Below are 16,121 nucleotides of genomic sequence, written 5' to 3'. Positions count from 1 at the left end.
AGGGCTGTGATTGACTTTAGAAATGAAAGCGCTGTTCACCGATGAGCGACGCATTAAGAACAGCCAAGGTTACAGTCTATATGCGCATAATATGCGGTTATAACAGGTAATCTATAATGGACACAGTGGAGAAAACTTGCACCTCAGGCACGCTCGTGTCTGGATCCACAAGTATCGCTTTAACAGTCGAGAGGAGAGGAAAAGTTACCTCACAAACACCCCAGTGGGTCAAATGTCCAAATTGAGAGAGAAAGAGGCAGTTTTACTGCATTTCTCCCAAGAAGTGAGATAGCGGCTTGTCTGCTGTGCCTTCTACAGTGTCAATGAAAGACTTTCCAGCAAACTCACAAGTAGGAGCGTTTTATTCACTCGCCCTTGCCTCCTTCGCCATAGTATTCTACTGTGACATCGCGCATAGGAGATTAATGACATCAGTACGTATTAACCGGTTATGATTATTACTGAACCGATGTTGAATTGTTTCCATCTGCATCGCGGTGCACCAAAGAAACAATTAATTTTGACATCCATAATGTTATGGCACCTTTTAAAAACAAAAACAACTACCTTATTTGACCTATTGGCTGCTTTTCTCCAACTGTACTAAAAGCAAACATTTTCACAAGTGTCCTTCAAAATTATCAATAACCCCACTTGATTTCTTGCGCCCCCTGTAGTTGAAAATAATAGTACAAGAGCGAGCACATCAAGTATGATACTTAAAACTGTGCACACGCACTTAGCAGAGACTCGCACTGTGGAGCCAGGTGAAAGTATAAATTAGTCTGAACATCAGCAATGTGTACCTGGTCACTTGCCACAACTACCTTCTGTTGCCAACACTCGCTATCGCTTGTGTCGCCAGCTGTTCAATGAAATTAATGGGTTTGTGCCACTTTGTCAATGCATGTCACTGATGGTGTGAATGGAGCTTTAGCTGTCATAGCAGCTCAAGTGCGAGGTTGCGCTCATGTATACGTCATTATGCAACATAATGTGCTCCAGACTGTCATGAACCTTTTGACGAGACAGTGAATTAGGGCCGGGTGATTAATCTCAAGCGCGATTAAGAAAAGCTGTGATTGTCATGCGTGCCTTGCCAGGGAAGCGCAGTTGTGTGATCAGAAATAAATCTCCCCTAAAACCAGACTGTGAAAAACTCTAAATACACCTCACAAAGAAAGCCAGGAAATCCCTGTGGCATTGCTGAATAAACACAAGATTTAACTGCTTAAAATGTCAGTAGCAACAGGTTTTTTTGTGTGTGCGTGTTTTTAACTTTCAATCTCAATACCTTGGACGGCCCAAGGGTGAGCAAATGTACTGCAAATTAAAATTTTGGGGGGAACTAGCCCTTTAAGCAGGAGCAGGACTCATTTTGGGAAGGCAAAGCCAGTGAAGTTAAGCTTTGAACGGAAAAAAAGAAAATTAGAAGAATATCTAAATTAAATGACAAACTTTGAGGTGTTCAACCTTAAAGCTGAACTCTACAATCGACTCGCCTCTAGCATGAACTCCTGTTTTGGCAAGTCACATCACATGCCAGGTTTCAACAAAGAAGTAATTCTGAAGGTGAACTGCTAGAGGGCACAACAAATCCTCACTGGGGGAAATGGAGAAAGTGTTTCCAGGAATATGGGGATAATAATCAAATCTTTAGGGGAAACTAGAGCTTGCTAAAACAAACCAGAAACTTTGAGGTTTATATCGGTGCACTATGATAAAAGCTTTAAAAAGAAAGAGGATTTAATAAAAGACAAGTCCACACTTTGGCTTATTTGAACTAAAGCTGAGATATCAAAGGAAGTCTTGTGAATTCAACTATGCAAAGCATGAAAAGTAAGATATTTATCTTCTGTGCGCTGAAATGTTCAAGGTGTGGGGAACATTTAGAGCTGATGAGTCAAACGAAGAGGCATAGTAGAAGAAAAAGGACAACAGCAGATACAGGTTTGACCAGTCTCTCTATCTCACTCTCTCTCTCACACACACACACAAGTGACTAGATAAAAGCTAGGCCATTATGCACAGTATATATATTATAATAAAAATAAAACTCATCCAATCGTGACAAATTTAAGTCAATATCAAGTACATCCAACGCAATCACGTCAATTGGTAACTTTTTGATTTAGTGGCTAACTGGTACGATCTCATTTGGTCAATTTAGTATGATTTGTTGACGTGATGTGACAGTTGGGTTAAGGGGCGGGGTTTGGTGCCACGCCTCCTTTTTAAAAATCGCACATTTTCATTACGTTTTTTTGTTTATCGTTTTAGTTTTACATTTTGTCAAGAGCTTGTTTACATTTGTACTTTTTATGACACACTACTAAATGTTTAAGCTGCCAGTTAAAATTAGCTTAAGTATCAAAAATAGAATTTTGGTTGTTTAGATTAGTCGCATAATCGGTAAAGTAGATCAATCGATATAAATATAGTCATTAGTGACAGCCCTGTATCATATTATACAACCCAATGTTTAGCCATCATTAAATCAAAAACATTTGCTTATAAAAATATTTAAAAATAGTAAATGGGATATTCAATTATTTAATTTCACTAAAAATTATTTAAATATTTTAATAAATATATGAAATCATTTTTCATCATCACTGAGTTTAGCAGATACATTTAATTCTGTACAATACCATTCAGTGTCATTCAATCTGTTTTACAAAATTGTTTAAAAAGTGTATAAAATTAAATAAAAAAGTTTAAGTATAACTAAATGTTTAAATGGATATTTTAACCAAGATTAATATGTTACTAAATTGTTGCTGCACAGCAATGAATTCTTATCATTGCATTCCACTATTTTTTTGAACACATAAAACTTCTATAGCGGATGAAGACTATTTAACACCCTAATTTAACACTAAAAAAAAGCAGTAAACGTTGAACCTGCATTATGAGCAACCCCGGCAAGAGCTTTACAGCTTTGAAAACTAGTAAAACCTTGTCAAAACATGGAGCATGTTAAAAGCTGTGTAGAAAGCCTCCCTTTGGGGTCCAATGGGAGGCCCTGGAAAGAAATATGTCAGGTATCAGATGACTCTTGCAGCGCTCGTGTGACTGCACACACAGCTAATCTCAAGCTAAAACCCTGCAATGTAACCAGATTAAATCAACCAGTAACCAAAACAATCCACAGAATAAAGCGCTCAGAGAAGGAAAAGAGTTGCATATCGGAGCAGATCATGCCTAGAAAGCAGATTTGGAGACGGTCTGTAGTGCAGTTACTGTGACTGGTTGTAAAACTCACTGGCGGGTCAGAGTCATGGATCATCAAAAAGAATTACAGCATATAACAGTGTCTTTATAGCCGCATGAAAAGGGGGAGGTGGAAACTGCTAAGCCACATATGTGGTGTTTATTATTACAGAAAAAGTCCCTCTGGAGAAAACTAGTGTTAAATATCTTGTTTGAGGCATTCATCTTTTAACCTTTGTTTCCTCAGACCAAACATTTAAACTGGGTTTGTAGAGATTGAATAAAAATAAATAATAATATGATACAATAACACATACACATATTTGGTGGCATTTTAAGTATGTATGTATATAATATTAATTTTTCTGACATTTTTGCATTTATGAGGAAAAAGTGCTGTTATGCATGGGCCATCTCTCCGTTATGGATGTGACCGATGTGAAATTGTCACTTGTGTGACTTTGGTGAATCAAATGTAATTGTTTGAAAACATACAAAAATAAACATGTCAAAATATGGAGAAATAATGTTGTATTCAAGTTTAGCTTATTTTGGTACATAATAAACATGTGCCAGTGGTGATAAATGCAATATGTTATGAAAACTAATATGCACAATATTGTTCTCAAGGGCAATTTAAATCAGCAATTAATAGTATTAAAAAATCTCTTTAAACTGAATGTCTATTTTCATTTTGTGGGTGTTTAAATCCTGTTTTGAGGACTGAAACAATTATTTTTGCCCTTATATAAATTATTTACCTTTTTTAAATATTTAAATAGAATTACATATAATAATAAAAACTACAATAATAAAATCACTACACCCAGACATATTGTACAGTAAATAACTAATATATATATATATATATATATATATATATATATATATATATATATATATATATATATATATATATATATATATAACAGACAGACAGACAGACAGATAGATAGATCCTCTGTCTTTCGCATGATAACAGTAGATAATATTTTACTTCATATTTTGCAAGATACTGGTATTCACAATTACAAGCACCATTTAATGGCTTAACTAGATAAATAATATTAAGTAGGGAAGTTAGAATAACTACACAAGTTATTGGACAACAGTGGTTTGTTCTTTAGCCAATCAAAATATACTACTTAAGGGGGGCAAATAATATTGACCTTAAAATAATACAAAAAGCTCAAAGCAAATTTACTTGTGTTGAATTATGAACCTTACGTGAATTTAATTTTACAAAGATTCATAAGGGTTATTCCAGCTAAAAACTTTTTTGAACTCCAGAATTAAAAGAAAATTGGGTTCTCAACCGTCTGACATATGACTCGAGTCTAAATTAAGCAGACTATCATCCCTCTTAGAAATGTTTCAACAGTCAAGTGTAAACTATCGCTCAGCATTAGTCAGTAAGCAGTTTTTTAACCAGCCTCAAAATGCAAAATACATTGCACAATGTTGTCAACCAATATGTGTGTGTGTGTGTGTGTGGATAGATAGATAGATAGATAGATAGATAGATAGATAGATCACATATTGCAAAATATTAAAGGAACTAATAAACAAATGAAAAGGGTGTCTTTACTGAAGAAGCGTTGCACGTGTTTGGGCTTATCAGCAAAAAAAGAGGCGTTGTCGTGTACAGAATGACATAGTTGATTTTGCCAGAAAATACTACCATTCAAACCGTATATTTACTATTCACCCACCTGAAACTTCAAACTTCTTTATAGGTCTTCATTTCTATAAGGTGTCGAAATGGTTAAATATGTTCATAGTGTGTGTGTGAGAGAGAGAGAGAGAGAGAGAGAGAGAGAGAGAGAGAGAGAGAGAGAGAGAGAGAGAGAGAGAGAGAGAGAGAGAGAGAGAGAGAGATGAAATTGGCATACGTGACAGGCTTGACAACTGAAGTGGAGGGTTTTTAACAGACACTCGTTTAGCCTTAACCTTAAAGTTTCAGGCATTCTGAGCGTTACGACTCATTCTCGTGCGCTTATAAAATATGCTAATTTGATTGAACCGAAACCCGGGTTAAATACACACAGTTCTAAAACGTTACTTGCAAGACCGTCAACATACCTTGAATAAGAACATTCACAACTCATTTCCCCCAAACAGACTGCAGTAAAAAGAAGTCATTTACAGATGCACCAGTGGCAGGTCTTCACCGGCTGTAGGAAACACTCACCGATCACCTCCTGCAGCTCGTAGTCATCCTTGTTGATGGACCAGGGTTGGGAGCTCAGGTCCTCCGACATGTCTCGGGATTGCGTACCTTTAATTACAACGCGCTGAATTCGAGCGCTCGAGTTTGGTGCTTACAGAAAACAACGTGTAAATGTTACTGTATTCCCCGAAGCAGTGGCATTCCAGATCCCGTTCGCGATTCTCTTCTACAGCCTTTCTATCATTCCCAAACTTTGCCACTAGCACCAAAAACCCCGCCCACTACATTCCTCCACACGGATGGACGCGATGGGCGGCCATTTTGGGTGCGTAATAATCAGTCGGAAGTCTTTTAATTGCCTGCTCAGAAATATTTGTCGTTATAATCTTACATTTTGTCAATATTTGGGACAGATACTTGTTAATATTATTGCAATTAGTGCTTTTTATTTTGTATTATTATTCTTTAGTACTTACAACTAGTATATAGCTGAGGTTTATAAGTAAACGTTTGTGATAAAGTTTCGCCGTGTACACAAACAGGTATAGGGAATAAGCATATCAACATACAAATCAAATGTTGACTTAAAATGAGATTTAAATTAAAGTTAAACTTCAGCACTGTACTGAAATGGTTAACATAATCTTCAAAATCGTATTCAGTATGTTTGCTCAGGAGCAATTATTGAAAAAACGAATAAAAATGGGTGTTACTTTTTAATTTGTATTTTCTGATAATGATAAAGAGCATTGGGATCATTTTCACAATTTATTATACTGCCATCTCGTGGAAAAAAAAACAGTATAATCATTTCTTGTTATTAAAATTTTATTGGTTACTCTTAACAAAATAAAAAATACAAAGACAGAATATCTATTGAGGATAAATGAGGATTTATTTAACATTCCAAGTAATATTTTAAAGCTAAATGCCTTTCAACAACAATAATAATAATAATTCTAAATTATGAACAAATAATTTTAAATTGTGCACTACCTACGTAGTTTGTTGTAACAACTGTTAACAATTGTAACAATGAGTTAAATTAACTTTAACCCAAATTAACATGACAAGCTTTAAAAAAAAGAATCATTCTGGACAGCTCAAATGAACTATAAATTTAACATTTCACATTAAATACATTTTTTATCTACTCAATTTTTATTATGTTTACTGTTTTTGGGTAAATAAAATATTTAATATATACAATATTATAATATATATATTAACATCCATTCATTGATTTATTTTCTTCCGCTCATCCGGGCTGGATCGCGAGTACAGCAGTCTCAGGAGTGAACCCCCAATAATGCATAAATATCCAAATTATTTTAAATTTTGGCCAGTATGTGCACGGTAATCCTTGTCATTCATCTAGGCAAATGCGTATGAGTTATAAGAATGTTGGTGAATTTAGCTGTGGATGACATGATGTCTTTAGCACTTGTTCAGAGATTCTCAGTGACGTCGCATTCCAAAATTTGATTCGAATTCTAAACATTCGAATCAGTTTCTATCATTGATGATGCACAATTGCTGATACATTAAATTTCTCCATTATGAATCCAGTGTTTTGCTACTGTATGAGCTAAGAGAAATATTCGGTTATTAATAATCGGTTCAATAATTGGTTAAAGCCAAACTGGCTGATGCTTGCAAAAAATAAATTAAAATAAAAAAATAAATAAATGAGTGTTGCATGCCATACAGTGCCATGTTCATGAAAGTAGCTTTGAAAGCAGATCTGCAGTAGTGTTCTCTATTTCCATAAAAAGTGTAGTGTACCTTTAAGATCCAACAAATTATAGTTCATTAAACTGACTGATGAGCCATCAGATTAAAGAAACACTGCACTTTACTTTTAAATAGGCTCGTTTTACAAGTTACCTAAAGTGAAAAGATCTGGCTTTGAGCACTTTTAACTTAGACTATTAGCATCTCACTCAAAACTTTTTAAGAATCATTTTCTGTTTAAAGCTTGACTCTTTTGTAGTTACATTGTGAACTAAGACTGACAAGAAATAAATAATTGCTATTTTTGTAGGTCGATATGGCTAGGAACTACATTCCAGGAGAATAATGAAGGAACTTTGCTTAGCTATACCAGGGCTATAGCAGGCACAATATTACACAGCAATGTTACATAGTTTCCTAGCTGAGGACTATTTACAGGCAGTTATTTGACTATTCTGAATTATTGGATTCAAAAATGTTAAAATTCAACTGTTTAACTCGAGTTGACTAGTAAATGGTAAGCATTCATTTATGACTAAATGTTCTCATTTTTATACCTTAATGCTGAGATATTTCCCACAACTACAGTGCTGGCATGAACTGTGAGTAGATGGTGTTGACATATAAAAGCTGTAATCACACTGATGTAAACACTGTTTGTTGACAAAATGAAAAAATATCAAACCTACCAGAGCACATGCTACTGTATCCATCATGAGCTGGGAATGGGGAAGGGACTCCTCAAAGGTTTTACATTTCTATTGTCTGTTTTTTCTCATAATTATAGCATGTGAGAGTTGATATAAAGTGTAGACGCATCTTCAATACATTGTTTTTAATAAAAATACATAAGATTCACTTCAGGTATTACAGCTTGTAAATGAATTTCTTTCATACTGACACTATTGTTAAATGTATGAAATTGTGAATAACGTGTACACAGCATGCATTTAACAGAATTCCCATAAAATTATTTTAAAATAAACACTCATACAGATTTACCTTACATTTAACTTTTGAATATTAATTAATGCATTCTGTTTCTGATTTCAAGAATCAAAGAGAATCTACAAACATTACTTCTCTGTTTATCTTACTAACCAGCTTCCATAAAATGTGTCGCTCCTTTAGTAGAAATGCACAGGAAGTGTGATGTTAGCACTTATCTATATACAGCTGAGCACAATCACACATAAATAACCTTCTGTACCAAATGAGTATATGCTTAAGCTTACTTATAGTGCAGTCAAATGTAAGTTTAAACTGTGAGCTCAGAGGAGTAAAGTAATTGTTTTCATATTAAAACATAATTTTAAAAAGGCCAATTTCATTAAATGATAACACTCAAATGTGGTAAAAGGCAATTATGATTTGAGAAAAAAAATTGGGCTAACAAATTAAAAGCCACTGACATTTCTTTGAAGATGAACATGTAACGTCAGAGGAAGACTGAGGTGTTGAAAACATAGTAAAATATACCGTAGGTTAACCAACCATTACCACTTAACCGAGATAAAGACTAACAATCTGTGCATCTGTATTTACCTCATCAATATAATCAGAAGTACACGGCAAATAGCAGATCAGACATAATTCACACAATATACAGTTGAAGTCAGAATTATTAGCCCCCCTGTTTATTTTTTGCCCCAATTTGTTTAACGGAGAGCAGATTTTTTTAACACATTTCTAATCATAATAGTTTTAATAACTCATTTCTAATAACTGATTTATTTTATCTTTGTCATGATGACAGTAAATAATATTTTACTAGATATTTTTCAAGACGCTTCTTTACAGCTTAAAGTGACATTTAAAGGCTTAACTAGGTTAATTAGGTTAACTAGGCAGGTTGGGGTAATTAGGTTATTGTATATCAATGATTTGTTCTGTAGACTATCAAAAAAAATTTGCTTAAAGGGGCTAATAATTTTGCCCTTAAAATGGATTTTAAAAAATGTATAACTGCTTTTATTCTGGCTGAAATAAAAGAAATAAGACTTTCTCCAGAAGAATAAATATTATCAGACATACTGTGAAAATTTTGTTTCTCTGTTAAATATAATTTGGGAAATATTTAACAAAGAAAAAAAAAAAAATCAAAGGGGGGCTCATAATTCTGACTTCAACTGTATATTGAACATTAATATTTTATAACCCAAAAATGGCCAGTGTAACAAGAACCAAATGCAAAACAAGATCGGAAATGATCAGTAACTATTTATTTTAGAAATCTTGATGTGATGTGATGCTTGATGTGATATTCTGGAAAGCTGAGTGATGTTTTGATTTGGGCGGATGTTTCTGTCGTGAATACTATAAAAAGTACCTGTCTGAAAATGTTCACTGCTGGAATCAATACTGACAAACTCTCCCAAAAGCAAGTCCTTCCTCCTAATAGAGAAGAGTGTGTTTGTGTGATGTTGAGTCTTCAGCATAGCAGATTAGGGCAGTGAAAGTGCTTTGGCCAGTCGAGTCCAGAACCAGACCTGTGTGCAGGGTTTGCTGTAATCACAGATGGTCAGAAAGCGCAGAATGCTGGGAAACGGCCTCTTCATGGATTTGTAGACGACAGGGATAAGCCGTTTAGTGCGAGCTCCTGAAGAACAAATAAAGGCAAACTGTTGCTTTAACATTAGATCTAGGGCTGCACAATATATATCATTTCAGCATCAATATCACAATGTGTGTATCCGCAATAGTCACATCGCAAAGACATGCAATATTGAGTATAAATTGTAGTTGACCAAGAGCTACAGAATTGTATTTAATTACTGTATTTATATGGAATTTATATGATTTTTGCAAAAAATAGTTTTTCTTACTTAGAATTTTTGTCTTGTTTCTAGAGCAAATATCTACATTTCAAAGTGAAAACAAGATTTTCACTTACTCCACTGGCAGATCATTTGGCTTGTTTCCAAGGAAAAACTTTCTTTAGAAAATGAAGGAAAACTCACTTATTTCTGATGATGGTGAAAACTAAACAATGTTTTTACTTGCTTTACATTTTTTTTTGATATTTGCACTAAAAACGAGACAAAACAAAGTAAGAAAAGCATTTTTTTTGCATTGTGATTATTCAATGTATGTACATAAATACTGTTAGTCTCTCCAGAAAACCAGCTATCAAATAGAGCTTTTAAAATATCTTGTCAAACTATTCATGTTGCAATATTTATCGCAGAAAAATAAAATATCGCATTTTACCAATATCACACAGCCCTAATTAGATCCAGTATCTAGTAAGGGCATAATCACACTAGGTACAGTTGCCGTAAACCGTGCTGAAGTGCACTTGTCCCCCCTCCCCTCACCCCCGATGGCCTACACTCACACTGCATTTATTTGATTTTCTTTTTTTGCAAAAAAATAGTTTGTAACAATATTTGTATAAAATACAGAATACTCCGGGCAGAGTCGTGCTGCATGTATTAGAAGGTGCAGCTAAAGGTGCAGCTAACATGCAGTGAGGGGTTTGCATCTTTAATAAACTATGACAGTTTGTGTTCCTTGAAAAGTAAGAATGATTAATGAATCCATATGAAACAATCCCTTAAGACTGACACCATGTCTTCAGTTTCCGGCTCAGGTGCGCTTTGCACTCGCACTTCAAACGTATCGCGCCAAAGCCCAACCCGACCGCGCTTTGGCACAACCTGTCAAACGAACCAGGAAACGTGTCCGGGCATGGTTCTGATAGCCTAGTGTGAGTGCACCCTAAGAATATGATATTTTCTAAGCATTCAATCTAGACTTTACCAAATGTCATTTTTGTCATATTTATAAAGCTTTTACAGTAGGTTTTAGAATAAACCCAATATAACAGGTATAACAGGGGTTTAGACACTTTGTTGCAACAGTAGCTGTTATGAATTCACTTTAAATCACTGCTGTACTAAATGGAGCTTACTGCTTTTATAAAATGATTGTTCCATATACAGCTGAAGTCAGAAATATTACCCCCCCCCCTGAATTATTAGCCCCCCTGTTTATTTTTTGCCCAGATTTCTGTTTATCGAAGAGATTTTTCAACACATTTCTAAACATAATAGTTTTAATAACTTATTACTAATAACTGATTTATTTTATCTTTGCCATGATGACAGTAAATAATATTTGATTAGATATTTTTCAAGACACTTCTATACAGCTTAAAGTGACATTTAAAGGCTAAACTAGGTTAATTATGTTAACTAGGCAGGTTAGGGTAATAAGGCAAGTTATTGTATGATGGTTTGTTCTGTAGACTATATTTAAAAAAAGAAGAAAAAAAATCAAAGGGGGGGGGGGGGGGGGGGGTAATTATTCTGTATGTATCAACGTTTCAACGCAAATTAAACTGTTTTTCTTTTCTTCTCAGTACTGATAGTGGAATGATTGCTGAGCAATAGTAAGAGTTGTATGTTTATAGAGCAATTCATGGCAGCTTCAAACCAATCAGAATCGAGGACAGGAACTATCCATTTTATAATGTAGCTTTGAATGTCTGTCATTATATCTGACAATCTTTTTTGTAATATTTCATTATGTAAGAGCTGCAAACACACAGATGTCATCTGTGTTTTGTAATGTTGAAAACAATAATGCTAGAATAAATTATATACACAGTTAAAGTGATAGTTCACCACAAAAATGTACATTTCCTCACACTGATATGGGCCTAAATGTTTATGAATTTCTTTCTTCAGAAGAACACAAAACAAGATATTCTGATGAACATTTGAAACCAGCAGCCTTTTGTTGTCTGTAGTATTAAGTTTTCAAGATATCTTCCTTTGTGTTCAACAGAAAAAAAAGCACACAGATTTGGATCAAGTGGAGGATGAGTAAATGATGATTTTTCGGTGAACTATATCTTTATGGAAAGTCAGGGTAATACAGTTATATGGCTTTTAATTCATCAAAGTTACTACACTACTAAATTTCAAATGCCTTGGTAGTTTAAGCGTTAAAGGGCCATAGTTACAGATTAGGAAAGTATGTGCTGCTTTTAACTGTTTAGTTTATAAGATGTAAAGTTCAATACTGCAAATACAGTTGCAAGTAGGCTTAAACATTATTTTGTGACTCAAGACGTAATCGTTTTTTAACAATGTGCAAGATGACATTGAATGTAACATTGAATCACTGACTTGGCAAAATATAAACAAACACGTCTTGCATGATGAACACTATAGGACTAATTGTGTTTTTTTTATCAAATCTAATGTTCTGCAATATCACATGAGCGACAGTGCTGTTTTCCTGGATATAAGCAAGCTCGCAATTGTGAAAATCTTGATTTAAAACATTTGTTTAACAAATATTGCATCAATTGCATTTTGAACACAATGATGTTTATTAATATTAACATTAATATTGTTTTTTGTTTCTTTGTTTTTATTTCGCTAATGAAAATAGTTCCAAACAAAGCCAGAGCAATACACTTCCTGCAACAGGCAACCAAACATTCAGTTTAAGTTTAATCTTGACTGCTCAATGATATTAAAATACTTCCTATTTCCCTTTTTAGGCGTAAATATATAGCCATGACAATGGAGATATGGTCAAATACTGAAATATATTATATACTTTATTGCATTTTATAGTATAATGGCTGACTTAATAGGTAAAAGTCTCAATGAGACCTATGTTTGTGCAGGGTTTTGTACATAGACATGGATGTGCATGTATGTACGATACATGCATACAAGTATATTTTTGCCAATCCAATAGCAAACACTTCCATTCCAGATTGTTTGTGTTTAAGAACTATTAAGAACTTGTGTTTAATGCTTTAATAATGCTTATGAATAATCCGTTCAATGCTTGTTTTATGTTTCGTTATACACAGTACAGTGTCTTTCAGTTTCTTGAAAAGTCTATAAATAAAATGCACTATTTTTAATTTAAGTATTATTAATTATACTAAACTTAACATTTTTAGTCCTAAATCGGTGTTTCTCAACCCCATTCCTGGAGGACCATCAGCTCTACACATTTCATGTCTCACCAAACACACCTGAATCAGATAATCAGCTCATTAGTGAATGGGTGTAACAGACTAAGGAGACATCCAAAACATGCAGTGTTGGTGGCCCTCTAGGAACATGGTTGAGAAACACTGTCCTAAATGATGCATATGTCTACTGTATGAACTTCATTAGCTCATTTCAACACCATGTGAATGAAAGTCCTGCAGTTTCATTAGGTGATTAAAACTGTTAGTTTTGTCTATGAATAGTCCAATATTTTATGCTTTTTTAATAAGTAAATAATCTGGGTATTTCAAGTGCACTCTTTTCATTATGGTCATTTTAGTGTGAACAGAATACTCACACTATTTAAACGTAAAAATGAAATAAAAAAACAGGGTATGTGAAATTGAGATGAACTTACTGATGTGTGCTACAAAATTGTAGTTTTAAAAAAATGTTAATTGCCTCTAAGACGAAAACCCTTAAAACAGTGCTGGAGCTGTAAAATACATTAATAATTCAAAAATACACTAGTAATTCAATGAAATGTTAAGTAAGACGTTGTACCTGGGCAAAGACTGAGTGCAAACTTAGTCTGAAAGTCACAGGCATCACTGTCCAGATAATCATCAGAGATGACCACCACCATCCTCTTACACCTAAAAAACAGCATTTATATATAACAAATATTACAACTGATAAAATAGATATTTGACAGTTCGTCAAATGTTAATTGCAAAAAAATGCACATAATATTAATATATGGGGGATGCAGGGGTATAAAAATTGTGGCAAATTGTATAGTAATGTTGTTATTATGGTCAAATATTACAAACAATAAACAACTGATTTCAATGTTATATACAAAAACAGACATAATTTTAAAGTTCTTTAATTCTTTATATTTACATTTTAATTATTTATATCTACATTGTATTATATAGATTATATTGTTATATAAATTATATTAAAGTATATTTAAAGCATACTTTTTAAATAATAGTTTTAATATAATTTTTAAATGATATTAAAGCTTTTTACATTTACTGGACACTAGATAACCACAAAAGCAACATGCCTTTTCTCGATGAGCTCGCTGGCGATGGTCCACACGCATGTGCCAGGAAGGACGTCTCTGTCAAACACACAAAGCTTCAGGTTGTATTCGGTCTGTTCCAGCTGTTTGATCATCTCGTGGACAAACTGAATGTCACTCTGACAGTAGCAGATGAAGGCATCAAAGGTCTCAGGTGTCAGTCCTGCTGACAAAGAAGACAATGATTAGTTTGGCACTGCTAAACTCCACAGCATATTCAGACGGAAGGGGTTAAACACTGACCTTGTGGATCATCATAGAGTGTGATTCCTTCTCTCTCCTGTGTTCGAGGTCCACAACTGTCCACCACTGGAACCTGAAGCGGCTTCCTCTGTTGTCTTTCCATATACTTCCTGCAGTCGTCATCTGTGCACAAACAGCAACAACATACAGTATGATAACACTTCTGTGCAGACCTTCGCTTTCTTCAATTGCCATTTTTAGTCATTAGTCAATCTTTGATTGAGACGTGATGAAATAATGTCTGCTTCCATAACAACAAATATGGCAAGGTGCTCTTTTTATTATTTATACTTGTTCAGTTAATACTGCTTAATACATGTGTTATTACAGCCATATACTTTGGTAATTACAGTTTTTAATGTACATTAAAATATAAAAAGTACAAAAATATTCTGTTCAAAAAGTTTGATGTACAATAGATTTTTTATTGACATGAAAAGATAAAATGACAAGCATATTAAAGGTTTAGTTCACCCAAAAAAGGATTAGTACTTTTTTTCCTGTTGAACACAAAAGATACTTTCAAAAATGTTGGAAACCTGTTACCATTAACTTGCATAGTAATTGTTTGTCCTTCTATGGATGTCAATGGTTACAGATTTTTGAAACATTTTTCAAAATATCTTCTTTTGTGTTTAACAAGAAAATGAAATTCATAAAGATATGGAACCACCTGATGTTGAGTAAATAGTGAGGTAATTTTCATTTTTGCGTGAACTATCCCTTAAATAATCATTGACAAAAACAATATATTTGACTATGCAACAATTAAATATTATATTGAAGCGAACAAAAAATATCAATAATTACATGGAATATTGATAACGTTAACATACCTAGAATTTCCTTGAGCTCTGATATGACATCTTTCCTTTCAGCTTTTTCTAAAATCGACAGTAAATTTGCTACTGTGGCGTCTGGACGAGTTTCCCAGTCCGTCAAGACTTTTTCGAAGGGACAGTCTCTTTTCTCAAAGTTTTTGATCTCCAGGTAGGTGAAGTCCATAATTTCTGCCACTGTCCTCCAGTCTGCCGCCACCGTGTTAGTTGGATTCAGGAACAGACCCAGTTTCTTCCGAAAACTGCAGTTTAAAGCTGTTACTGGAATCGCCTCATGGTCTATACTTAACTTTGATGCCATATTTATTAGCAAAACCTCTCTGTTATCTACCGATACCGTTGTAAATCTCCGCGTTACCTCGAGAAGGTACACGTGAATTGAAAAAGTAAGATAGTTTAATATATTTTTAAGTTGTCATTTCCTGAAGATACGCATAAACTGAACTTTAGGAAACCAAATTGACGACCTGAAGTGCACTACGCAGGACAGTAACGTTACAACTACACAACAAGAAAGGTGAAGATTGAGGAAATGCTAGCTACAAACTCTAGTCAGAGAAATGACGAAATACGTAAAAAAAGGAGGAGGAAAAAGAAGGCAGGATCGACTGTTTCAGGATCGGCTAATGGATGTTTTTGCGTCACCAGGAGATTGGTTGAACAGATCTCAGGTCTGCTTACAAAGCCCCAAACCATATAAGGTCAATTTCCGCTATTTTTACGCGAGATGGTCCACAGTCGAGGGGAAAGACTTAAAATGGGCTCACAGAAGTGTTTTTTTAATGTAGTGAAATAGCGGTTTTTACTATGCTTTGAATCAAAGAATTCTTTGACTAAACATTGTCAAATTTAATAAAATAAACATT

The 16,121-nt window shown here is 34.1% G+C and overlaps 2 protein-coding genes across 2 annotated transcripts in view; both read right to left on the bottom strand.

The window, feature by feature from the left end:
- oxsr1b (oxidative stress responsive kinase 1b) overlaps positions 1-5,641 on the bottom strand; it is an 86,975-nt gene extending 81,334 nt beyond the window's left edge. The window contains exon 1 of the mRNA XM_056450205.1: positions 5,405-5,641. Within this exon, the coding sequence (XP_056306180.1) occupies positions 5,405-5,474 (70 nt within the window). The 5' untranslated portion in view covers positions 5,475-5,641. The remainder of the gene's footprint in view (positions 1-5,404) is intronic.
- Positions 5,642-7,937: 2,296 nt separating this feature from the next.
- On the bottom strand, positions 7,938-15,799 carry myd88 (MYD88 innate immune signal transduction adaptor). Its single transcript, XM_056450889.1, has 5 exons — positions 15,253-15,799; positions 14,417-14,539; positions 14,156-14,336; positions 13,645-13,736; positions 7,938-9,716 (listed from the first exon to the last, which is right to left on the bottom strand). Exons 1-5 carry the CDS (start codon positions 15,554-15,556, stop codon positions 9,562-9,564), a joined length of 855 nt encoding a protein of 284 aa, XP_056306864.1. The 5' UTR covers positions 15,557-15,799; the 3' UTR covers positions 7,938-9,561.
- Between the last annotated feature and the right edge of the window lie 322 nt (positions 15,800-16,121).

The sequence above is a fragment of the Danio aesculapii genome, chromosome 24 (assembly GCF_903798145.1).
Source record: "Danio aesculapii chromosome 24, fDanAes4.1, whole genome shotgun sequence".
Lineage (NCBI taxonomy): Eukaryota > Metazoa > Chordata > Actinopteri > Cypriniformes > Danionidae > Danio > Danio aesculapii.
The sequence above is the reverse complement of the archived record's forward strand: the minus strand, read 5'-3'. Positions and strand labels throughout refer to the sequence as shown.

Bases quoted from the DNA above. Each gene is read 5' to 3' on its own strand.
- myd88 (XM_056450889.1), bottom strand. From the start codon at position 15,556: ATGGCATCAAAGTTAAGTATAGACCATGAGGCGATTCCAGTAACAGCT. The intron at 14,540-15,252 runs GTATGTTAACGT...GTTTGTGCACAG, and splicing joins AGAGCTCAAGGAAATTCTAG to ATGACGACTGCAGGAAGTAT. The intron at 14,337-14,416 runs GTCAGTGTTTAA...CTTTGTCAGCAG, and splicing joins ACTCTATGATGATCCACAAG to GACTGACACCTGAGACCTTT.